The sequence below is a fragment of the Mustelus asterias genome, chromosome 17, assembly GCF_964213995.1.
Source record: "Mustelus asterias chromosome 17, sMusAst1.hap1.1, whole genome shotgun sequence".
NCBI classification, from domain to species: domain Eukaryota; kingdom Metazoa; phylum Chordata; class Chondrichthyes; order Carcharhiniformes; family Triakidae; genus Mustelus; species Mustelus asterias.
The window spans coordinates 49,639,988-49,665,934 of NC_135817.1; the positions used below are offsets into that span (position 1 = coordinate 49,639,988).

General features: G+C 40.1%; 1 protein-coding gene across 3 annotated transcripts in view; it reads left to right on the forward strand.

Annotated features, from left to right (window-relative positions):
* The window catches only part of kdm6a (lysine (K)-specific demethylase 6A), a 213,705-nt gene that overhangs the window by 166,156 nt on the left and 21,602 nt on the right, over positions 1-25,947 (forward strand). For all 3 annotated transcript variants that reach the window (XM_078232615.1, XM_078232617.1, XM_078232616.1), the window contains 8 exons: positions 1,334-2,124; positions 8,842-8,971; positions 9,282-9,387; positions 12,299-12,504; positions 13,527-13,594; positions 13,689-13,763; positions 18,613-18,761; positions 24,214-24,328. In XM_078232615.1, the coding sequence (XP_078088741.1) occupies positions 1,334-2,124; positions 8,842-8,971; positions 9,282-9,387; positions 12,299-12,504; positions 13,527-13,594; positions 13,689-13,763; positions 18,613-18,761; positions 24,214-24,328 (1,640 nt within the window). The remainder of the gene's footprint in view (positions 1-1,333; positions 2,125-8,841; positions 8,972-9,281; positions 9,388-12,298; positions 12,505-13,526; positions 13,595-13,688; positions 13,764-18,612; positions 18,762-24,213; positions 24,329-25,947) is intronic.

Consider the following 25,947-nt stretch of genomic DNA (forward strand, 5'->3'; position numbering starts at 1 on the left):
ATTTTAACATTGAAAATAGAACTGCACTGTTTTTAAAAACCACTCTTACACTTCTATTATGCAGTATTAGCTATAATATTAAATGATTTGTGTAATTCAAACAGTTTATTAAATGAGTAGTCATACATATTTAACACCCTCATTACGTTACAATGAAAATGTAGTTTTCCAATTTAACCAGCTCCTGTGTTTATCTGGTCATCTAACTTTCCTTCTGGTCCTCAAAGCTAGTTGACATTATCAATGGTTTTCTCTGCTTGGACATTGGCTCTGCTTCCTAACTGATATAATCACCTCCATATCAAAAATATAGATTCTTGACCCTTCCTCTCCAACCACCTGGATGAATTTTGTTGTCATTTCTCTACTCACTTGTTTCTTTGTAACTCTTTGTTTAGATATCTCCACTCAAGTCTTTTCCCTCACAGTCCCAAAGCAACCTCAGATGGAAGACATGAATGGCATCCTCTGATTGTTACGTCACCCCGCCTCAACCATAAGAGTTGAAACATTTATTCTATCCCTCTCCATCACTTTTCCTCCATTTCCATGGAACTGATCTTGTTGTTCCACTCTTGTCTATCCAAACGTAGCCACAGCATCTACATTTTACGCTGTTATCTCTCAGCCTCTCCAAGGAGAGATATTTGACTCTTTCCTCATTGACATCCTGTTCCTCTCAAACATCAGCTAGCAACATGGGGATAGTTTCCCCATATGCCAGTGACACCTAGCTCTGTCCCTTTGCACTATATTTGAAGCACCTCTTGGGCTATCCGGCAACTTTTCAAAATTCTCTGTTTTAATGTTGTTCTTGCTGACTCCTATTCTTCACTCTTCATAAAGTTCACCGTAGCCAAAATTCTGCTGTCGTATGTATTTTGTCTTGTTTACCCATTATTTCTACTGTTGTATACCTGCATTGGCTTCCTGTTTAACAGCATTTAAAATCATGTTCTCATCTTTTAATCCACAATCACCACCCCATCTCCATCCCCAAACGTCCTATTCTTTTGACTCTGAGCCTCGTGTATGATACCCTCCTTCCTTTTTCCTTTTCTCAACACCTTACCATTGTCAACAGCAACTTTAGATTAAAAGGTCTTAGTCTTTATAATTGCCTCCACAAACTACTCAGCCTCTCTCTTCTCCTGAAAAAAATCTCATGATTTGTCTTCAACCAAGGTTGTGGTCACTCTGCTAAATCCACTTCTAATTTCTGTCTTCTGTCTTGACTTCTGTATTCCTCTCTGTGATGCATCTGGGTTCTTTTAACATTAGAGGAACTAAAAAATGGAAATTGTTAAATGAGTGTCTGCTGCTTCTCTTTCAGGGGCTGAACAAAGGTCAGAGTTCACATTCGGCAGGTCCTAATGGTGAACAACCTCTCTCTTCCACTGGGCGTTCCCAGCATTTCCAGGCAGCTGGCACTGGTATTCAGAATCAGGTTGGACATCCTGCCATGCCTAACAATTCACTAACAACACAAGGGGCTGCTCTCAATCACCTCTCCTCTTACACTGCTACCTCAGGTGGACAACAAGGCATTACCTTAACCAAAGAGAGCAAGCCTTCAGGAAATGCAGCAACAGTGCCTGAAACAACCAGGCATTCTGGAGGGACACCAAACAGCACTGCCAGCATAGAGGGACTTCCTAATCATGTCCATCAAGCTATAGCAAATGCTGTTTCAAGTTCAAGTCATGGAGAGTCCAAGTCACCAGGTGTACTTAGTTCAGACAATCCTCAGCTCTCTGCCTTGTTGATGGGGAAACCCAGTAATAATAATGGGGGTTCTGTGTCTTGCGATAAAGTCAACAATATCCATCCAGCTGTTCACGCAAAGACTGAGAATTCAGTTGTTTCTTCACCATCATCAGCTGTTTCTACTGCAACTCCATCTCCTAAATCCACTGAACAAACTACTGCTAACAGTGTTACCAGCCTTAACAGCCCTCAGAGAGAACTGGGACATACGGTAAATGGGAAAGGTGTAGGGGAGGACTCTCAAAGTCCCTGTAAAATGGACCCACCATTAACTGCTCACAAACCTAGTCCTCAACTTGCATCTTCAACCTCTGTCTCTATATATCCCAGTTCATCAGAAGTGCTAAAGGCATGCAGGTAATTCTGTTTATTTAAAATACTGTTTTAACAATTTTTAGTTTTTATAAGAAAACATTGGATATTACTGTTACTACTAAGCTGACAATTTAGAAATATGTAAAATTAGAGTCAGTGTGGGTAAGATTTGGCAGCATCAAAATGAAATCTGAGTTTTATTTACAATGTCAATGTTGATATAACCATGCAATTCAGCGTCATGAAGAGTGACAATGACCACTGCCAATCAAGAGCAATCACAATGCAACTTCAGTAACTCTTTAATATTTCTCAAGCAGCTAATGATCCAGTTAATCAGTTTGAGAGTCAAGACTTTGCTAATTTGATAGTGCTCATATTTGTATGTAATAGTAAAATGAGAAGATTGCAATTTACTCGAGACCTTGCATGTAGATTTAATATAAATTGCCATTTTATTGGTGCAATAACTGATTAAAATAATGGCAATGGATTTGTTAAGTATAAATTGTACAATAATATATTTCAGTGGTTCCGAATCTTTTCAGTAATATGGGACACTTCAGTGAGACAAACAATTCCAGGGTACACCCACTTTTTTTTTTCAACCAAATCGATTGCTCATAAATGTCACATTTACTATGGCTATGGTCTTATTGGAGTGGAATACAGTTTGCCCAACCTCTCCATAATACAGTCCTGCCATGCCTGGAACAAATTAGATGACCCTTTGTTGCACTTCCTCTATGGCAATAATATTCTTCAAGGTAAGGGGACCAAAACTCCAGGTGCAGGATAATCATTTTTAAGCCCGTGAAAGCCTCCGATACTACCTCTCTTCCTATGTCAAACTGCTTAAGGTCCTCACAGTCCCTTATCCTGAATTCTGTACCTATCTTTTCCTTTTTCTGAGTGAAGACTGATGGAAGTATTCATTTAACATCTTTCCAATGTCCTGCGGCTTCACACATGCATTGCCCCCTTTGTCTCTAATGGGCCCTATTCTTTCCCTGGTTAACTTCTTCCCCCTAATGTATTTATGATGTGGAGATGCTGACATTGGACTGGGGTGAGCACAGTAAGAAGTCTCAACACCAGGTTAAAGTCCAATATGTTTATTTGGAATCACGAGCTTTTGGAGCACTGTTCCTTCATCTGAAGGAGCAGCGCTCTGAAAGCATGTGATTCCAAATAAACCTGTTGGACTTTAACATGGTGTTGTGAGACTTCTTAATGTATTTGTAGAATATCTTGGGGTGCTCCCTAATTTTGTTCGCAAGTTCTTTTTCTTGCCTCCCTTTTTACTCTTCTAATTGCTTTCTTACGTTCCCTCTTATAATTCCTATATTCCTGTAGGGCCGCAGCTGGAATGCTCCGTTTGGACTTGCTAAAAGCCTTTCTCCTCCACCCTATCCAGTCCTAACTGTCCACCTTATCTATGCCCCTTCTAATTTTATGAACTTCTTTCAAGTTGCCCCTCAATCTCTGTCTTTCCAGTTTATTCAATCTCTCATTATAGCTAATATCCTCCATACCAGGTAAACCTTTTCTGTACTCCCTCCAAAGTCTCCACATCCTTCTGGCAACCAGAATTGGGCACAATGTTCCAAATGTGGCCCAACCAACGTTTTATATAACTAACATAATTTGCCAACTTTTATACTCTATGCCTTGGCTGATGAAGGTAAGCATGCCATATGCTTTCTTCATCACCTTTTCCACCTGTGCTCCACTTTTAAGGATCTGTGGACGTGTACTCCCAGATCTCTCTTGTGTCTATGCTCCTGATGGTTCTGCCATTTATTTTTTAGCTCCCACCTGAATTGAATCTACCAAAATGCATCACCTCCGTTTGTCCGGGATTAAGTTCCATCTGCCATTTCTCTGCCCAATTTTCCAGCCTATCGATATCCTGCTGTACATCCAGGGTTCCCTGAACTTATTGCTCCTACATTTCTCCATTCAATCAGTGTACTCAATACAGGATCGTACACTCGTAAACCTTCTTTCGCTGTTATTTATGTGCGGTTGAACTTCAGAGTCTGTCCCGCAGCCGCAGCTCACTTGCAAGCGGTGTGCACACCAGTTGGGAACCACTGATTGATTGTATTTCTTTCTTTTTATTTGTGCACTTGTTTCCAGGTTTCAAAGTTTACCTTTTTTAAAAGCACAAAAGTTGACTGGGTGGATAATTTTGACACAGATGAATGTCATCCAAAGTAAAATTGATTATGCGAAAAATTAAAATGTGCATCTTTTCATGTAATGTATTTGAACAAACTATTTCAATAGTTAATTGTAACAAAAATACAATTTGAGAAATCATTACACACCTGTAATAATCAGTTTGAAATGTGATTATCACTGCGTCATCACTCAAATGGGGTTATTGGAGGTGCTGACTTATAGAAACATCTTTCACACAGTTTTATAACTGGTGTTATCCAGTCAATCCAAATCAAAGAATTATTACATTAAAGCAATATATTGAATTTAGGTTTGAAACATAGAAAATAGATGCAGGAGTAGGCCATTCGGCCCTTCGAGCCTACACCACCATTTAATATGATCATGGCTGATCATGCACTTTCAGTATGCCACTCCCGCTTTCTCTCCATACCCCTTGATCCCTTCAGCCACAAGGGACATGTCCAGCTCCCTCTTGAACATATTTAATAAACTGGACCCAACAGCTTTCTATGGCAGAAAGTTCCACAGGTTCATAACTCTGAGTGAAGACATTCTTCCTCATCCCAGCCCTGAATGGCTTACGCCTTATTCTTAGACTGTGACCCCTAGTTCTGCACTCCCCCAATGTAGGGAACATTCTTCCCACGTCTAGCCTGTCCAGTCCCATCAGGATTTTATATGTTTCTATGAGATCCTTTCTCATTCTTCTAAATTCCAGTGAGTACAAGCCCAGTCAATCCAGTCTCTCTCCATATATATATTCAGCCATTCCAGGAATCAGTCCAGGGAACCTTCGCTGGACTCCATCAATAGCAAATATCTCCTTCCCCAGACTAGGAGACCAAAACTGTACATAATACTCAAGGTGTGGCCTCACCAAGGCCCTGTATAACTGCAGCAAGACATCCTTACTCCTATATCCAAATCCTCTTGCTAAGAAGGCCAGCATGCCATTAGCTTTCCTCAGCATCTGTGTATCTGCATGCCAACCTTCAGTGACTGTTCCACTGTGACACCCAGGTCACATTGCACTTCCCCTTTTCCTAAACTACCACCATTCAGATAATCTTTCTTCCTGTTTTTGCCACCAAAGTGGATAATCTCACATTTATCCACATTATATTGCATTTGCCACGTATTTTCCCACTAAGCCAGTCTGGCCGAGTCACTCTGCAGCCTCTTAGCATCCTCCTCGGCGCACATCAGCTTAGTGTTGTCTGCAAATTTGGAGATATTGCATTCAATTACTTCATCCAAATCATTAATGTATATTGTGAATAGCTGGGATCCCAGCACTGAACCCTGCCGTACCCCACTAGTCACTGCCTGCCACTCTGAAAAGGACCTGTTTATTCCCACTCTCTGCTTCCTGTCTGCCAATGAGTTCTCTATCCACGTCAATACATTACCCCCAATACCATGAGCTTTAATTTTACTCACTAATCTCTTGTGTGGGACCCTGTCAAAAGCCTTTTGAAAGTCCAGGTACACAACATCCACTGGTTCACCCGTATCCACTCTATTGGTCACATGCTTAAAAAATTCCAGAAAATTTGTCCAGCACTATTTCCCTTTAGTGAATCCATGCTGACTTGGACTGATCCTGTCACTGCTTTCCAAATGCTCAGTTATTACATCCTTGATAATTGACTCCAGCATTTTACCCACCACTGATGTCAGGCTAAACAGTCTACAATTCCTTGTTTTCCTCCCTCCCTTTTTTAAAAAGTAGGGATACATTAGCTGCCCTCCGATCCACTGGAACTCTTCCAGAGTCTATAGAATGCTGGAAAATGATCACCAATGCATCCACTATTTCTAGGGCCATTTCTTTGAGTACTCTGGGATGCAGAGCGTCAGGCCCCGATAACATTTCCTGACCAATAAGGATTTTCTTCATTTCCTCCTTCATGCTAGACTCTCTTGTGAGAAACACTTTTGTAGTCATTTGGTCTGCAAGGGGAGGCAGTGGCATTGTGATTTTGTCACTGGACTAGTAATCCAGAAACCTAGGGTAATGATCTGGGGTCCAGGTTTGAATCCCACTATGGCAGATGATGAAATTTGATTTCAGTAAAAATCTGTAATTAAAAGCCTAATGATCACCATGAAACCATTGTCGACTGTCAGATTTTTAAAAAACCCACCAAGTTCACTAGCCTTCTTTAGGGAAGGAATATGTCATCCTTACCTGGTCTGACCTACAATGTGATTGACTCTTAAATGCCCTCAATGGGCAATAAATGCTGGGCCAGCCAGCAATGCCCGCATGAATGACTTTTTTTTTTAAAAGGGCTTTTCAAAGTAATCTATATATTTGACTGTGTGGCCTTTCGTTGACTCGTTCATCCATTCATTTATTAATTTTTGCTTTAAGGTTGGATCCAATGACACTATCTGATATCTTCTACAAACTATTTGAAATAGTTGAATTTGCTTTAATCTGATTGTTTCATTTCCATATTGAGACTGTTACAACTTTGTCATTTTCCTAAATCGAATGTCCATTAACTAATTTGCAACTGAGTACTGACCTATACCTAGCTAAGCTGGTGTACGGCCGTGACTACAGCTTAACTCATCTAAATATTTTAGCAGAATAATAACTAACTGGAACAAAATGGTGCTTACAATCTCACATTTTATGCATGCTTTGTGAAAATAAATTCAACATATAGGCCTTGAAGGCAGCAGTTGCAAATTTAAGAAATGACAATAATTAGTGCCTCAAAAGGAAATAGTTCAAGTTAAAATTATTCCTTTTCGGTGAAAAATGTATGGTAGACCATTAATCCCTAAAAATGTTGCCCTCTCCCAGCCGACCTCCCAATACAGATTGAAATAGGGTAGATGGATTGTTTTTCCTGTCTGTAGTGTCTTCCACTGCATTAAGTTCTTTATGATCAAAGATAGTTTCATTTTTATTTGCTGTTTTCTCCACTCATTTTGTAGAGGAAGGTACTCCCAGCAGATGGGTAGTCTGCTAATGCATTCTACCTTATTGTGTCACTGCTAATATAGGCATAAGCTTTTACTAAAAAAAGCAATCAGTGGAAATTATGGCTGTAACTCGTTCACACTTTCTCTTTGATCTGTAATTGTGGAACTCCTTTTTCTGTCATCCTGTTGTAACAGGTTTTTCTGTGGAAAATTTCAAAGTTTGTCTGATTATACAAAGGAGGCCAGCATGTAACGTTAAGGTTAAAGATGTATTTTGACCGTCTGCCTTAGTCAAGTGGTCTGGTGAGCAGTATATTCTATATACTGAAAACAGCCACTTGAAAGTGCACAAGAATTCACTATCCTTTGCTCGCAACCTCACCATGGTGGTATGGTTAATCTGGTTTTCGTTTCAATTATTGTATGGTCACTAAACACATTTGTCAGTCTTGGTATATCTTGGTTAGATATGCCATAATTCTATTTCAAATGCAGTGTATTTAAAAGGATTTTAATTGACTCAAATGCTTTTGGGGCTATGTGTGTTGGTGTAGGGAGGCTGCAACATACATGACTGATTTCTGTTGAACTGTAAATTGTATGTTTCACTTTTTACAGCACCTTTGAATCCCCTGCTGTGTATTTCATAAAAATTCTTCAGAAAATATGCTTGACAATTTTTTCTTGTCTGGCAAGGAGGAAGTCGGACTGTTTATTACAGCAATGCAACATGCATTACACAGTAATGAATTTCAATATGATTTTTTTCATCATTGAATTTGTTTGTAAACTGACAAATGCATGGACAACATTCCATTTCATAGAGATTGCTTCAACAAATCTTTCTGTATTAACTCTTGTAATTGGTTAATAACTTTTCCACTTGAATTTACCCCAAACCGGGTAAAAAACAAATCTGAATTTGTGTGCTTATCAAGTTAAGGGATGTTTGTGTTAGAGGATGGGGACTTCCATTTAATGTCCATTTGATCACTATTGACCATTTCCAAACCAGCCATCCTATGGTTCCTCAGAATGAAATTGGCCAGTCACTGCTGGATGAAAATAATTTGTGACTTGCAGCAGACCTACCAGGAATTGAACACACACTGTTTCATGTTACACTGGACCCTCAACAAATTAAACAGACTTTTATCTCATCAGTCTGGTTGAGGTTTATGCTGGCCAGGAGGTTAAAGACCAACGCAGTACCATGTCACCTCAAATTCTGTAAGCTGCAAATACTTTAATCCCTTACCAAATAATTACTGATTGACTTGTGTTCAAATTGCCTTTGAATAGCCCTTGATTCTGACCTATTTCTCTTTATTCTTTAAAAAATTATGTTAAATTGTGTGCAGATTTATTTTTTGCATTATTTAAACATATGCTATGAATCTTTTATTAAATCTTATATTGACTGTGCAAGATGTTCTTCTAAAGTATTTGAATATATGAGCTTGTTTGAGTTTTTTACTTCCATTCTGTACTGTTTTATAACTTGTTTAATCTTGGGTAAAAGTCGAATGGAGAACGTCTTAATGACACTGCATTTTACTGATAAATGTGTGTACCAAATACAAATGGAGCTAATAATTGTAATAGTACAAAATTAATACTTTTTTTCAGAAATCTGGGGAGAAATGGTTTATCTAATAGTAGCATTTTACTCGATAAGTGTCCACCTCCTCGACCACTACCACCACCATACCCACCGCTGCCAAAGGACAAGCTAAATCCTCCTACACCTAGTATTTATGTAAGTAGGACACAGCATACTGGTTTAACTTGATATGTAGTATCTTTATGTAAGTTTTTAAGTGACAAATCCAAGCAAAACCATCACCTAAATCTAATGTTAAATCAAGATCTGTGCAATGAATTCAATAATCGATGTAATTTCTAGATTTTGACTCAAGTTAAATATAATTTTGAATGCTGGTTGCAGATTTTTTTTTGGTCATGCGAAGCATTCAAAAATGTTGTCAAATATAGCTATTTGGACTTTCTTACATTTGAAGCTCAATTTTTATTTAAAAACCTATTGTAAAACTTTTCTTTGTGTGCAGTTGGAGAACAAGCGTGATGCTTTCTTTCCTCCACTTCATCAGTTCTGTACAAACCCCAACAACCCTGTTACTGTAATCCGTGGCCTTGCTGGGGCTCTCAAGCTAGGTAGGTACTGTAATCTGAATGCAAGTACCATAGTATTGAAATTCCTTTTTTATAAAACTCTATTTCTCACTTCAAGATTGGTTTTTCAATAATGTTGCCATGTTGAAAAAATTATTTAGTTTACTTCAGTTTCGCCAACAAATTGAATTCTAAAGCAAGACAAAAATGTATAGTCACGTAGGGACAAAAGTAGGTTATTTTTCCTGGAAAGCGATTCAGAATTATTCTTTCTCTTTCGTTATCTCAGTAAGCTAAATACTTACACAGATTATAAATTTAAGGTGTTACTCCAAGAGAAAGAGTTTAGGTCATCCTGCATATGCATGTGCTACTATACATCAGTTCAGTAAAAACTTAAGTTAGTTTCCTGAAAATTGCTTTATTTAGTCAAAAGTTGTTGTAGTAGTTGTGACTGAGAAATGTGTTGCCTATCCTAGATTTAAATATCTTTCCTTTACAGTCCTGTCAGCCACCAAGATGAATGGCATGATGCTCTACCCTTGACATTAATGTTTCACTTCAACATATTTAGTTAACTTATTTATACCTCTGAAAATTATCATAAGAATTGTTGTCTGAACAAAATAATTTGCTCAAATGAAAAGGTACTGAGGGGTTGTTTGAGTAAGAGAGCAATAATGTTGTCACTGGTACTGCTCCAATTCCCACACTCAGTGTGATGTGCTTTGTAGCCCAGATGATTTTTCTTCCCCATCCTGAAATGGGGATTATTTTTCGACTGGGATCCTACTCTTATCTTGCCATATACACCAAGCAACAGAAAGTAACCAAGATGAAATCTAGAATTCTAAATTACTAATGGGCTATTTTTCAATAAGTACTGCTGGAAAGAAGTCAGCAAGCTTCTTTGGTGGGTGGAGGCAAGAGAAATTTTAGAACTAACCTAGGTGTTGAGAGAACTTTTTCCTCATCAGTCTGTTTCTACAAATATATGGTAGTCATGATGTGGAGATGCCGGCGTTGGACTGGGGTAAACACAGTAAGAAGTTTAACAACACCAGGTTAAAGTCCAACAGGTTTATTTGGTAGCAAAAGCCACACAAGCTCGAAAGCTTGTGTGGCTTTTGCTACCAAATAAACCTGTTGGACTTTAACCTGGTGTTGTTAAACTTCTTACTGTGTCTACAAATATATACACGGCTAGCAACATAAATCTTTGTTCTCATAAAGTGATTCCTGATAATTCAGGAGCTGATCAAAATCAAAGTAGCGTGTTCAAAAAATGAATTGCAGAGGGAAAGAATGTGGAAGAAACTGATTAATTATTAAAATTTTATATCGTTTATAGTTTGGACAGTAATTTACATTTAAAGCAGTTTCGCACTATAACCACCTTGGTTTCAACAAGTGATCCTTATTTTTAAAATGTAGAGAACTGTCAATCAATGTTACATAAAATTGAGATGTGTATTCTGAATTTGTACTACTAGTTTCTATTCACTGCGTAGAATATCTTTGCATGAAATCATTTTGTATTCCTGTCAGTAGCTGTTTCACTATATTATTCAATTTGGTATATCCTGTCATATTTAGTTTCTTTTAATCTGGGAAAGTTCTGATTTTATCAGGTGTAAGTTGCTTTTTTTTGAAAAATGCCTTTGTCCTTGAATTCTCTTACCATATGCTGAACCTAATTGAATTGTGGAGCTAGTTCCAGGTTCCTAGTCTGCATGACGTGCTTTAAGAACACTCCTAGGGATTTTCAAATGCTTAGCCAATTAAAGGCTAGAGATCACAGCCTAATCGGGTATCACAGGCGAGCTCCTGTTGCAGGAGAGCCAGTGGGACTCCCTCCAGCACTCTGCGATTGACAGTCCCAACGGGCAAGTTGGGATCTGCTGATCTGATGATGGAGACTGTGAGGGGGAAGAGAAGGTATATGTATCTTTATTTTTTAAAAATCCATAGCTGCCTCGCCTTGATGAGGAGCAACCACTCCAGAGGATGGCCGGTGGCTGCAGTTATGACCCAGTTGCCATTATGGGAGGAGGTGGGGAGGAGGGGTGGGTGGGGGAGGGGAGGAGAATCATCCATCAGGATTGCACCTCCTGCACTGAGTTCGTCACGCAAACTGGGCTGCAGTTTCCATTTGGCACAGGCATGGGGCTTATTAAATTTAATTCCCTTCAGTTGGCTACCTGCTGTTAGCCTGTGGACAGCTGATCCAATCCGGAGTCACTCAAAATGGCTCAAGGCTGGGGATTATATGATAGGGGACTGGCATGGATGCTGATGTCTGCTCCATGAGCCTCTAATCCAGCCCCTCGAACCCTTTTAAGAATTCTGACCATGGTCTCTGTTTTCTAACTGCTGCAGAATGCAGTGCAAGATAACCCTGAACCTTTTGCAGAAAAAACTTTCTAATGACATTTTATTAAAATTTAATGTGCTCACCACTGATAGGAAAAAGCTTGTTATGCTCTATTATGAATTTCTGTAAATCTCTGGCCCAAACCTGCACAAACATTTTAAAAAATAAATTCTGTAGATTTGCATCTAGTCTCTTTCTTAATGAGGGTCAGATGATTGGCATTTTCAAAAGGAAAATGTGACTAGGAAACTTAAATACCCACAGTAATAGTAATGTTCTATTTGATCTCAGTCTGTTCAAAAATAAAATATTAACAGTTGAGTCCAGTTGGTGATGACTGCTAATTAACAAATGTATGTATGAGTTAAAAAATATAATAGTTAAAGGAAGATAGAGAACCTGTTGCTTCTTGGAGAAAGTCAATGTACAGATGATTGTCACCTCTAGCCTGCTTCTCATGCAGTCTCAGCTGTCCTGAAGTTTAGCTTGATTTTTAAATTTTAGGCAAATGCAACTTTCAAAATGTTATCAATGGCTATGCATGCACACATCAATTTTAATAATTTCTTTCTGTTCTAGATTTAGGTCTTTTTTCCACCAAGACTTTAGTAGAAGCAAATAATGAACATTTAGTAGAGGTGCGGACACAACTATTGCAGCCAGCAGATGAAAACTGGGACTCCACTGGAACCAAGAAGATCTGGCGCTGCGAGAGTAGTAGATCACACACCACAATTGCCAAATATGCACAATACCAGGCCTCATCATTCCAAGAATCATTGCGGGTTAGTCTTCTAGTATCTGAGATTAAATGTACGTCATAGCACAGTAATAATGTATTTTTACTTCAACCAGATCTTACTTCAATACTTTTTTAAACATTTTATTAGAAATGTAGAAAAGAATATTTGGTATTTTCTCCATTCTTTCCATCGCCATGCCAAGCTTGGCTCCTCCATCAGCATTAACACTACTTTGCTCATCCGCTAATTACTAATTTGTCTATTGGAATCCTTTCCAGATTTATCAATATATTCCAACTGCAAACACCTTTTCAAGCAGAATGTACAATTACTTAAAAAAAAACAGTTCTGCATATTAGAGAAACAATATGGATATTATGATTAATATTGAAAGCAGTGCAGGAATTTATCTGTATTTAAAACTGAATGAGAATGTGACATTCTACAGATTTCTGTTTCCACAGCACTAAAATCTTTATTCTGGCACATTTTCTGGATAGTAAGGTGGTACTTCAATATAGTATGTAGAAATAGTTCATGACATTGATATCAATTTTTAATGAGCTCCTCCGTTCCTGTGGAATTTGAAACATTTTTGGATTTTTTTTAAGGAAATGTTCAATTGGTAATTTATGACTTTTATCTTTAAATGGGGAGTCAAGGTTTATGAGAGGCAGATAACAAAGTGGAATTGATCAGATCAGCCATGATCGTATTGAATGATGGAACAGGCTCGAAGTGCTGAATGGTCCTCCTAAACCTTTTTGATTTTTTTAAAAACTGACTACACCTTGAGACGATGACTTCAATGGCTAGTTACATTGTAGGCACCATGTGATAAAAGCATAAATATACAAGTACAGTGAAACTGAATATAATGCCATAAGTATTTATTATTAGTGTTGATCTGTTCATTGGAAAATGTATTCATACGATCCTGTAGGACCTGCTCAAATATTTATTATCTGTGTACACAGAGTCCGGGAAAGGATAAAATAGGCAATTCACTCTAATGACATATATATTTCAATTTGTTGATTTGAAATATGCTTCTTTATTTGCAGGAGGAAAATGAGAAAAAGAGTAGTCATCACAAAGACCAATCAGATAGCGAATCCACATCCTCCGATAAGTAAGTTTTGCTACTCAGGTTTAACAAATGTTTAATGAATAATAAATGTTTTTGAAAATCTTTACAAAAAAATTATCACTTTTTTTAAAAACAGTGGCAGCAAAAAAAGGCGAGGTCCATTTAAAACCATCAAATTTGGGACCAACATTGATTTGTCAGATGAGAAAAAGTAAGTTTTTTGCATTTATTTTTTGTGAAATGTTCAGCACTTTGTGTGATCATTACAGATTGACATTTGATACTTTATGATTTCAATGAAGTTTGTAATTATAGTAATGTAAAGCATAATGTGTGGTTGGAGTATAAATTATCACAAAAAGGCCACTAATGTGAATGCATCCGTGTTAGGGAAGTGTCCCAAAGCCTACTTTATGTGACAAGTATTAACGCGAAGGTCAGGACAATAAATTTGAAAGGGAGCTTATTGGAATAAACTGCTGAAAGAAGGCTATCTTTCATTGAAGAAGAACAGCCCCCAAATAATCTGCTTCAGACACAATAGCACATTCAGCTTGCTTTAGCCTTCTGGCTTCTAAACTACTTCAACAACCAAAATTGCACACCGTTTTTGTATTCACTCTTGAGTGGCAGCGTGGAGTAGATAAAGTCTTAGTTTAATCAAAGTTATTTGTAGCAAAATGTCATTGAATAGAAGAAGTGGCAGCATTTTTATTCTTTCATGAGTGTGGGCTTTGCTGGGTAGGCCAGCATTAATTACCCATTCCTACTTCTTGAGCTGCTGCAGTCCACGTGGTGAAGGTACTCGCACAGCTGTTAGGGTGGAAGTTCCAGAATTTTGATCAGCAACAATAAGAAGGGTGATATATTTCCAAGTTAGAGTGTTGTGCTTTATGGAGGAGAACTTTGAAGCGGTGGTGTTCCCATCTATCTGTTGCCCTTGTCCTTTAAAGTGGTAGAGGTTTTTATAGTCTTTCCTGGGATGTGAATATCACTGGAAAGACTAACATTTGTTGCGCATTCCTAAATGTCTTTGACAAGGTGATGGTGAGCTTCTTGAATCATTGCAGTCCATTTGGTGTAGGTCCACAATGCTGGTGGAAGGGAGTTCCAAGATTTTGACCCAGAGATGGTCAAGGAACGACGATATCGTTCCAAGTCAGGAACTTGTGTGGCTTAGAACGGACCTTGCAGGTGGCAGTGTTTCCATGCATTTGCTTCCCTTTCCCTTCGAGGTGTTAGAGGTCACAGGTTTGGAAGGTGCTGTCTAAGGAGCCTTGGTTAATTCCTGCAGTTCATCTTGTAGATGGTACACACCATTGTCACTGTGCAAAAGTGATGGACAAAATTAATGTCGAAGGTGGTGGATGGGGTGATAGTCTAGTGGGTTGCTTTGTCCTGGATGGTCTCAAACTTCTCAAGTGTTATTGGAGCTGTATTCATCCAGGCAAGAGGAGAATAACTTGTGGATGGTGAACAGCAGGTGAGTTATTTGCTGTAGAATTCCCTGCATCCAACCTGCTCTTGTTGCCACGGTATTTATATGGCTGCTCCTGTTCCGTTCCTGGTCAATGGTAACCCCAGGATGTTGATAGAGCAGGACTATGTGGTGGTATTGCCATTGAATGTTAGATTCTCTCTTGTTGGGGATGGCCATTTCCTGCCACTTGATTGGTGCAAATGTTACTTGCTATGTATTAGCCCACACCTGAATATTGTCCAGGTATTGCTGCATATAGACATGAACTGCTTCAGTATCTGAGGAGTCATCGGCAAACATCGGCTGGTGAAGGAGCTGAAGTTGGTTGCACCTAGGGCCCTACTCTGAGAGTTCCTGCAATGATGCCCTGGAGCTGAAATGATTGACCTCCAACAAACATAGCTATCTTCCTTTGTGCTAGGTATGATCCAACTGGTGGAGAGTTTTCCCACAGTTCCCATTTGATTCCAGTTTTGCTAGGGCTCCTTCATACTGCACTCAGTTAGTCTCGATGTCACTCTGACCGGGCGGCATGATGGCACAGTGGTTAGCACTGCTGCCTCACAGCACCAGGGACCTGGGTTCGATTCCCAGCTTGGGTCACTGTCTGTGTGGAGTTTGCATGTTCTCCTCGTGTCTGTGTGGGTTTCCTCCGGGTGCTCTGGCTTCCTCCTCCTGTCTGAAAGACGTGCTGGTAAGGTGCATTGACCCGAACAGGCACCAGAGTGTGGCGATTAGTGGAATTTCACAGTAACTTCATTGCGATGTTAATATAAGCATTACTTGTGACAAATAAATAAACTTTTTTTGCCTCACCCCTTGGGTTCAGCTCTTTTGCCCATGTTTGAACCATAATGTGCTCAGGAATCAGTGGCCAGGTGGAACCTAAGCTGAGCATCAGTGAGTCGGTTATTGCTGAATTAGTGCTACTTGATAGCACTGTTGCTGACATCTTTCACTACTTTGCTGACAATTGAAAGTAGACTAATGGGGCGGTAATTGGCTGGATTGGAGTTGTCCTGCGTTTTGTGTACAGGACATACCTGGGCAATTTCCACATTGTGCAGTTGCTAGTGTTGCAGCTGAATTTGGAACAGTTTGGCTGGGAGCATGGCTAGTTGTGGAACATATGTCTTCAGTACTGATGTCAGGCTCAATGCTTTGCAATATCCAATGTCTTCAACCATTTCTTGATGCAACATGGAGCAAATTGAATTGGTTGAGGACTGGCATCTGTGATGCTGGGGACCTCAGGAGGAGACAGAAATGGATCATCCACTCAACACGTCTGGCAGAAGATAGTTGCAAATGCTTCAGCCTTGTCTTTTGCACTGATGTGCTGGGCTCCCCCATCATTGAGGATATTTGTGGAGCCTCCTCTCCAGGTTGTTGAATTGTCTGCTACCATTCACAGCTGTTGTGGCCGGACCGCAGAGATTAGATCTGATTTAGTTGTGGGATTGCTTAGCTCTATATCTACTGCATGCTGCTTACACTGTTTGTAGCTTCACCAGGTTGACACCCCATTTTCAGCTGTACCTGGTGCTGCTGCTGGCACACTTTCTTGCACTCTTCCTTGAATCTTAAGTTCTGTTTTCTATGCTTTTTCCTTGGTTATTATTAGTGAAACTGTGATATTCCAAATGATTGAGTACTGTGTCTAGCTTAATAGTGCAATAACATTTAAATAATTTTGCTTTTAATCTATTTTCTCCATCCTGTACAATGTGAGAAATGTATGTACTATGACACCCATTCATTGGATAAATGAATACCATGTGCAGCAACTGTTTCCCAAGGTTGTTACCAAGAGTAGCTTCCATCAGAAAATAGAAAAACTGTACTATTTCCAAAATGTTATCTCGGCTTTTTGGGCTTGGATGTCACTGCATTGATCTAATGTTGTGACAGAAAGTAAATCCCATATGTCTAAACAATAGATTTTTTTTCTTCTCTGCATTTCTGGGTTTTTGTTTTGACCTTTTAACAAAATTGATCAAATACTCCTAGAGATTGTCTAGTTTTTTTATATGATGAAATTATATTGTATAAATCCCTGTCCCAAAGTGACCTCAGACTAATTGTTTATAACTAACTGGACTTTATTTGCTATACTTATGAGTGGTAAGGCAGACTAGAATTTGGCAATGGCGTCTGGATCCACTGAATCTCAAACTTTTTCTTCTGTGTTCTGAAAGTAGTTGGAAGGGAGGACATGCTTTCTTCTTTGTGGGAGGAGGAAGGGAATGAGTAGCCATTCAGCCATGCACCATTCCAGATCTGTCTGCCATCATTTATCCCATTGGATGGGCACTGCTAGTCACTTGATGGAGCCATGAGGTTCGGCCTGTCCAGGGTAGGGGCAAAGCAGAGCTCGAGTCTCCTTGGGGTTCAGCAGACCCAAAACAAAACATCCGTGTAGATGTGATTCCATGATTGGGCAACACTTGCTGAAAGTCCTGAAAGCCCTGGTAGCCACAGTAACATCTAATTTAAAATGAGCACTTGAGCTCATTTACACTTGCTAGAAGTGACACACATTCATATACAGGGACCCATTCTTTGCAAACGAGAGGAACATATCCAAGCACTACAGCATTATTAAATTATCTGAGAGCTTGGGGAGCCTATTCAAAAACAGAAAATGCCAGAAAATCTAACGGGTCTGACAGCATCTGTGGGGAGCGAAACTTTCGAGTTAGGGTGACCCTTTGTCAGAGCTGATGTTGCATTGCTGGCATTGGGAAGACTGTACCCCATTAAGTTAAGGGCAGGAATGGCCCAGTGGCAGAATCATGCCCGCTGGCAACAAGATGTCAATTAAGCTCATTCACGAGCACTTGTAAGCTATTATCCTTGAACCTACTGGAAGTTAGTGGTGGCTAAGGGCTCTAATGGGACTCTTGCACCTCCTCCATGACTGCTGAACACTGCCCAAATCTGCCAGGCTTGCCTGCAGCTGAGAGGGGCAGGGACACACTTGTCAGGTACTCGGTGTCTGTTCAAGGGACCTGGCTCAGGAAGTGGGAGGTGTTGAAAGCCAGGCCCCTATCCCTTGTCTTGCTCCTTTCCATCTTGTCATTCATCTGTGACCAGGGTTCCAGTAGCGATCCTTGGGTTGGGTCTGAGTGTCACTATTCTCAGTGACAGGCTGGCAGTTCCTGGTGGGATTTCTGTTCTACTGATGGCTTGATTGCATGGAGAGCCTGGCACTGGCCAGTGAAGTGTCTGAGAGTATTTCAATCATGTCACAATAGTGACATGGGGCTCCTACTAGTTCCTCAGCTGGTTGAGAGAGGTAGTGGTGGATACTTGGTTATCTAACCCAGTAGTAAAATTCACTGCCCTGGCTTCGGTATGAAATTGTCCAGTGAGATACTTAAAAGGTACATGGAATCATATTTCATTATGCGCCATTAGCTTAATGCTGTTGAGAAATTGATGGCAACGAATTTCAATATTCATATATATTTGTTTTTTAAAAATGGAGTGTTTCTAATTACACCGATGATTTTGAAACCACCAGCGAAGTATGTGCATTCTTGGACATTTCACAAATCTTTGCTGCTTGTTACTTCAGGTGGAAATCGCAGCTCCATGAACTAACAAAATTGCCTGCTTTTGTGCGTGTGGTATCGGCAGGAAACCTGTTGAGCCATGTGGGGCATACCATTCTTGGAATGAACACAGTCCAGCTGTACATGAAAGTTCCAGGAAGCAGGACTCCAGGTTAGTGCCATAACGTCTAAGAAATTGAATTATGTAGCTGGTGAAAGTGGATGAATGAGTAGTGAAATAAATCTTTTTTGGCACATTCTGGAAATAGCCAATTGACCTATAATTTTGTTAATGGTAATGTGCTTTCTTATGTTCATTGATTCCTACACACCAGCAAGAACGGAGCATTAAGGGAATAATTCATTTCTGGGTGAGTGCCACCAGATGGAAGCTGAGTCGTGTCTCACTCAGGACTGTCTTTGACCACTTTACATGTTGAATGTGCTGCCAGTGCAATATAAAATATTTAAGTTATGACAATTTTAATATTATTTGGAGAGTTAAAGAGCACAAGTTTAATATATTCATCGCTTATATACTACTGCTCACCTGTTTCAAGAAAGTGTTGTAAGACAGTTATATTAGAAGTAGTGCAAATGGAGATTAAAATTAGAAATTCTGAATGAAACAGATGAGAAAATTCTGACTTTTGAATTATGGAATTCCATCCATTGAAGTGTTTTTCCAACCTCTGCATCATGCTTTCCATAATTATTTGCTTAACATGTCCAGGGCATTGCTATAGGAAATACTCAAGATCGTGTTAGCTCTAAATACGTTTCGCTGCTTCATTAATGACATTCTCTTACATGATCGGAGCTGTCGTTGTTTGCTGCCAAATCCAGTGTTCAGTTCTTTCAAAGCTCCCTCCATCAATGAAGGAGTCTGTGCCAGATACAAGCTTGGACTAACAACCTTCATTGCACATAAAAATGCCAATTAATAGAATCCCGACAGTGTAGAAGGCGGTCATCCGGCCCATCAAGTCTGTACCGACTCTCCAAAAGAACATTCTACCTAGGCACACTCCCCATTACTCTGCACATTTACCATGGCTAATCCACCTAACATGCACATTTTCGGACTGTGGGCGGAAACCGGAACACCTGAAGGAAACCCACGCATTCATGGGGAGGATGTGCAAACTCCACACAGACAGTCACCCAAGCCCAGAATCGAACCAAGTCCCTGGCACTGTGAGGCAACAGTGCTAACGACTGCCACTGTATCGCCTCTTGACTGACCATCTCACGACAAGTATAGGCCCACCGATCTCCCCTGACTTTCATCAGCATTGTCAGACGATAAATGCCATGATGGTTGCCTGAGCTTAGAGATTTAAATGGCCTCATTATAACAACAGTGGTTGCAACAGCAAGGAACAAATGAATACTCTTGAATACAAGATTGTGATTGAAATCTCAACATGGCTGGATGGATGTAGCCACCACACCACTCAAAAGTTCTCGGAGAAGGTCATAGTCTTGATCCGAGCACCAGTGGTTTAACTTGGTATCCAGCTCCTTGTTACTACCACAAAGCAATTGCAATAAATTCCATATGCAGAATGCACGTGAGAAACTTGTCAAGTAAGTGTACTTCAGCAGCCTATCCCAGGTCCACATTTTGTCATACCAAAATGAACAAAAACTGTAGAATGATAGTGCCATTATCTCCCAAATTCTCCTGCAAGTCTCTCACCATCATTACTTTCTGACTTAAACGTGTATTGCCATTTCCTACCCAGAACAATCATAAGATCAGCAGAAGAAAAGTACAGTTTGAAGAAAAGGTTCATCGTTATCAGATCCACTAAGAGTAGATAATTTGTGTCATTGCTGGTATCACCTACATCTTGACGTTTTTAAAGAAACCACCTGCAAATCTGTGTTTATAGTATAACAGAGAACAACATCTTCTGATGCCAGGGGTGTGATTTCTTCTTGGAGAGAGTCAGAGGTTTACAGCATGGAAACAGGCCCTTCGGCCCAACTTTTTTTAAAACCCCTAAGCTAATCCCAATTGCCCGCATTTGGCCCATATCCCTCTATACCCATGTAACTATCTAAATGCTTTTTAAAAGACAAAATTGTACCCTCCTCTATTACTACCTCTGGCAGCTTGTTTCATACACTCACCACCCTCTCTGTGAAACAATTGCCCCACTGGACACTTTTGTATCTCTCAACTTAAACCTATGCCCTCTAGTTTTAGACTCCCCTACCTTTGGGAAAAGATGTTGACTATCTAGCTGATCTGTGCCCCTCATTATTTTATAAACCTCTATAAGATCACCCCTCAGCCTCCTCTGCTCCAGAGAAAAAAGTCCCAGTCTATCCAGCCTCTCAAAGAACAAAGAACAGTACAGCACAGGAAACAGGCCCTTCGGCCCTCCAAGCCTGTGCCGCTCCTTGGTCCAACTAGACCAATCGTTTGTATCCCTCCATTCCCAGGCTGCTCATGTGACTATCCAGCTAAGTCTTAAACGATGTCAGCGTGCCTGCCTCCACCACCCTACTTGGCAGCGCATTCCAGGCCCCCACCACCCTCTGTGTAAAAAACGTCCCTCTGATATCTGAGTTATACTTCGCCCCTCTCACCTTGAGCCCATGACCCCTCGTGATCGTCACCTCCGACCTGGGAAAAAGCTTCCCACTGTTCACCCTATCTATACCCTTCACAATCTTGTACACCTCTATTAGATCTCCCCTCATTCTCCGTCTTTCCAAGGAGAACAACCCCAGTTTACCCAATCTCTCATAGCTAAGACCCTCCATACCAGGCAACATCCTGGTAAACCTTCTCTGCACTCTCTCTAACGCCTCCACGTCCTTCTGGTAGTGCGGCGACCAGAACTGGACGCAGTACTCCAAATGTGGCCTAACCAGCGTTCTATACAGCTGCATCATCAGACTCCAGCTTTTATACTCTATACCCCGTCCTATAAAGGCAAGCATACCATATGCCTTCTTCACCACCTTCTCCACCTGTGTTGCCACCTTCAAGGATTTGTGGACTTGCACACCTAGGTCCCTCTGTGTTTCTATACTCCTGATGACTCTGCCATTTATTGTATAACTCCTCCCTACATTATTTCTTCCAAAATGCATCACTTCGCATTTATCCGATTAAACTCCATCTGCCACCTCTCCGCCCAATTTTCCAGCCTATCTATATCCTGCTGTATTGCCCGACAATGCTCTTCGCTATCCGCAAGTCCAGCCATCTTCGTGTCATCCGCAAACTTGCTGATTACACCAGTTACACCTTCTTCCAAATCATTTATATATATCACAAATAGCAGAGGTCCCAGTACAGAGCCCTGCGGAACACCACTGGTCACAGACCTCCAGCCGGAAAAAGACCCTTCGACCACTACCCTCTGTCTCCTATGGCCAAGCCAGTTCTCCACCCATCTAGCCACTTCTCCTTGTATCCCATGAGCCTTAACCTTTTTAACCAACCTGCCATGTGGGACTTTGTCAAATGCCTTACTGAAATCCATATAGACGACATCCACGGCCCTTCCTTCATCAACCGTTTTTGTCACTTCCTCAAAAAACTCCACCAAATTTGTAAGGCACGACCTCCCTCTTACAAAACCATGCTGTCTGTCACTAATGAGATTGTTCCGTTCTAAATGCACATACATCCTTATAACTCAGTCCATCAAGTCCCGGTAGCATCCTAGTAAATGTTTTCTGCACTCTTTCTAGTTTAATAATATCCTTTCTATAATAGGGTGATCAGAATTGCACAGTATTCCAAGTGTAGCTTGTCTTGTCTGGAGACAATACACATCTTTTTAGCCTGTCTTGATGCTCTCTCCACTCACATTGCTTCGTTTCTTAAAGACTTGATTAGTTGTAAGTATTCGCATTCCAACCATTATTCATGTAAATTGAGTCTGCGTCTTTATAAGCTCTGTTTGTGAACAGAATTCCCACTCACCTGAACAAGGGGCTTAGAGCTCCGAAAGCTTGTGTGGCTTTTGCTACCAAATAAACCTGTTGGACTTTAACCTGGTGTTGTTAAACTTCTTACTGTGTTTACCCCAGTCCAACGCCGGCATCTCCACATCTTTAATATTATGTCAGAGATGAGCAAGCTTGTTTTGCACATGACTGGGACATTTTAAAAATATATTTATATATGTGGAGGTTTAGGAATTGCGAATATTAAATTACCTATCGATCTATTTTATCCATCAAATATCAAGTTTATTTACTCTGACACTCAGACCTGGCATACCAAGAGCCTTAGCATTTGCTGTTGAGAGTAATTATACTCTTTATGCTAATCTACTTTCCTTTTACTGCCACAATTAAATAACGAAGGAGGAAATCTAGAATGAAGCCTAAAACAGTCAAGTTCATGAGACGACTCTGAGAAAAATCTGAAAGAGGCAGCGTTCTATGATTGTTCCCTATGAACAGCAACATATTTAATTCATACAGAGAATGAATGGGACGAGGCATACTGTGAAAGTTCACCATTTAACATATTTTTCCCTGGTGAAATTCACTAAATAGCATTTTATGCTTAAAGAACATTGTGCAAATTGACAATTAAACCAGTGCCACTTAAAACAAGAGATGGACAAGAAAAGGAAAAATATACACAAACTTGCTGTTAGAGGAATGGAAAATACGTTGCTTATAAGTTTGTGTGGGCTGCAGAGGATTTTCAGCACGTCCTATGTTGACTGCGTTGTGAAAAGTAGAGATGAATAATCTCAAGTGTAGCTCTTAGAATCCAGTGGAGGTCAGATCCCAGGCAACGATGATGCACAGAGCTTACCACCTGTACAGTGATTATGTGCAGGCATAAGTATTATATTTCTCAATGAAACATTATCAAAAATATAAAGTACTGTGCAGTTCATTGAGAAAAATGTTACACAAACTAATTGTTAATTCAAGAGGGAGTATGGCTCGTAGCACCATGCTCTTTTTTAAAGCTGGATACGTGACAGAATGCAGGCAATAATTTAGTTTGTGGATTTGGAAAATTAACAAACCACTTGAGTTGAACATTGATTTATAATCTGAAAATTTTGCTTGGTGTCAGTCCCTTGTAGTCAACACCCACTCATTAAAAGTTATATTTGAACTCCAATCATTGGAAAATTTAAGAGCTAGGTTTAGAAAAGTGTGCTTGATATTTGAATTTACTAGTTAATTGAAGCCCAGCATGGTTTTAAAGATACTCATAGCTGATGCCCTTCTTCAGAATAACTTACAGGTTCACATTAGTGAATGTTGTGTTTTTTTAAAAAAAGTCGAGAACATAACTCGATGTACAACAAGAAATTCTTTAATTGGATTAGAACTGGAAATTCAAATGCCAACCATAATGGATGAGATAGTAGCAAACTGCAATATCTTAGGCACTAAGATTAAACTGCATTGAATTTACAACATAGAACCATTGTGTGGCTTAATTTGCCAAGAAAGGATATGATATAAAATGATAGAGATATATTGAAGTAGCAATGTTTGATAGAAAGGAATAGTTGTATAATTTGACTGATCACCAAATACTTGAAAAAAATCTTTAAATGACAGCACGGAGGAAATATTTTCATTTTTTAAAAAAACAATTGTTTTGCTTATGTTCACAGGTCATCAAGAAAACAACAATTTCTGCTCTGTTAACATTAATATAGGTCCTGGAGATTGTGAATGGTTTGCTGTGCCTGAGTCATACTGGGCAGTTATGAATGACTTCTGTGAGAAGTAAGAATATTTTACCAACAAGCATGGCTGTTTCTTGTAGAAAGTATATTTTTAAATTTGCATGAAAAGGTAATAGAATAACATTTGGAGCTAATAAACATGTGGCGTAAAAATCTAAATATTTTGTCCTTTCCAAATAATAATTTAAGATCCCCCTAAGAAGGTGCCCAATGATAAAGCAGCCCGTTTTGATTGCAATGCCTTCCACAAACATTCAACCCCTCCTCTACCGGCAACAGTGGCAGCCGCATGTACCATCTACAACATGCAATGCAGGAACTCACCAAGGTTCCTTAGGTAGCATCTTCCAAACCCTCGACCATTACCATCTTGAAGGACAAGAGCCTGGGAACACCACCTGGAGCTTCCCCTCCACGTCACTCACCATCTTGACTTGGAAATGTATTGCTGTTCCTTCACTGTCACTAGGTCAAAATCCAGGAACTCCCTCTCTAATAGCACTGTGAGTGTACCTAAACCTCAGACTGCAACAGTTCAAGAAGACAGTTTACTGCCACCTTCTAAAGAGCATTTGGGCATGGGCAATAAATGCTGGCCTAGCCAATGATACCCAAAATCCGTAAAGTGAATTTAAAAACCGAACCCAACTTGCTTTGCCAAAATGGCAAATAAATTTCAGTTTCCTGGGATATATGAATTACTAGGTCCATATAGTTTATTTCTAACATATTGATTAGAAAAGGAAAGACTTGCACATACATAGCACCTTTCATCATCTCATAATACACTGAAGTTCCCATTAATATAATTACTTTAATAAAACTGGTTATGTTTGACTAGAAGTGATTTTGGTAGTTTCAGAAGTGCTAAAGTTTAGAAATTTAACGGTTATTCTATTAAAGAACATCAGTTTCTTTAATAGGAGCATCAGATGTTTGGGGCAAAAGTGTACTGATCTGAGCAGAGGATTTGTGGGGCAAGGTAGTGGGATTTATTTTTCCTGAAACTGACAATCCTACTCTGACTAGCACATGGCACTGATAGCAGTCCTAAGATCACTACCTTTGCGGCCCTACTTTTTAGTTTGACTTCTAACTCCCTAAATTCAGCTTGTGGACCTCATCCCATTTTTTTTTTACCTTTATCGTTGGTGCCTATTTGCACCATGACAGCTGGCTTTTCCCCCTCCGGAATGTCCTGCAGCTGTTCCGAGATATCTTTGATTCTTGCACCGGGGAGACAACATACCATCCTGGAGTCTCGTTTGTGTCTGCAGGAACACCTGTCTACTCCCCTTACAGTTGAGTTCCCTATCAAGATAGCTCTGCCACTCTTTTATTTCTGCTTTCCTGTGCAGCCGAGACAGCCACGCTGCCATGAACCTGGCTGCTGCCACCTCGCCCTGGTGAGCCATCTTCCCCAGCAGTTTCCAAAAGAGTATATCTGTTTTTGAGAGAGATGACCTCAGCAGACCCCTGCCCTGCCTTCCTACTCTTCCTCTGTCTGGTGGTCACCCATTCCCTGTCTCCCTAGTAATTTTTATCTGCGGAGTGACCAACTCCCTGAACGTGCTATCCACGACTTCCTCAGCATCTTGGATGCTCCAAAGTGAATCCATCTGAGCCGTCAAGCGATCTAACAGGAGCTGCAGTTGGACA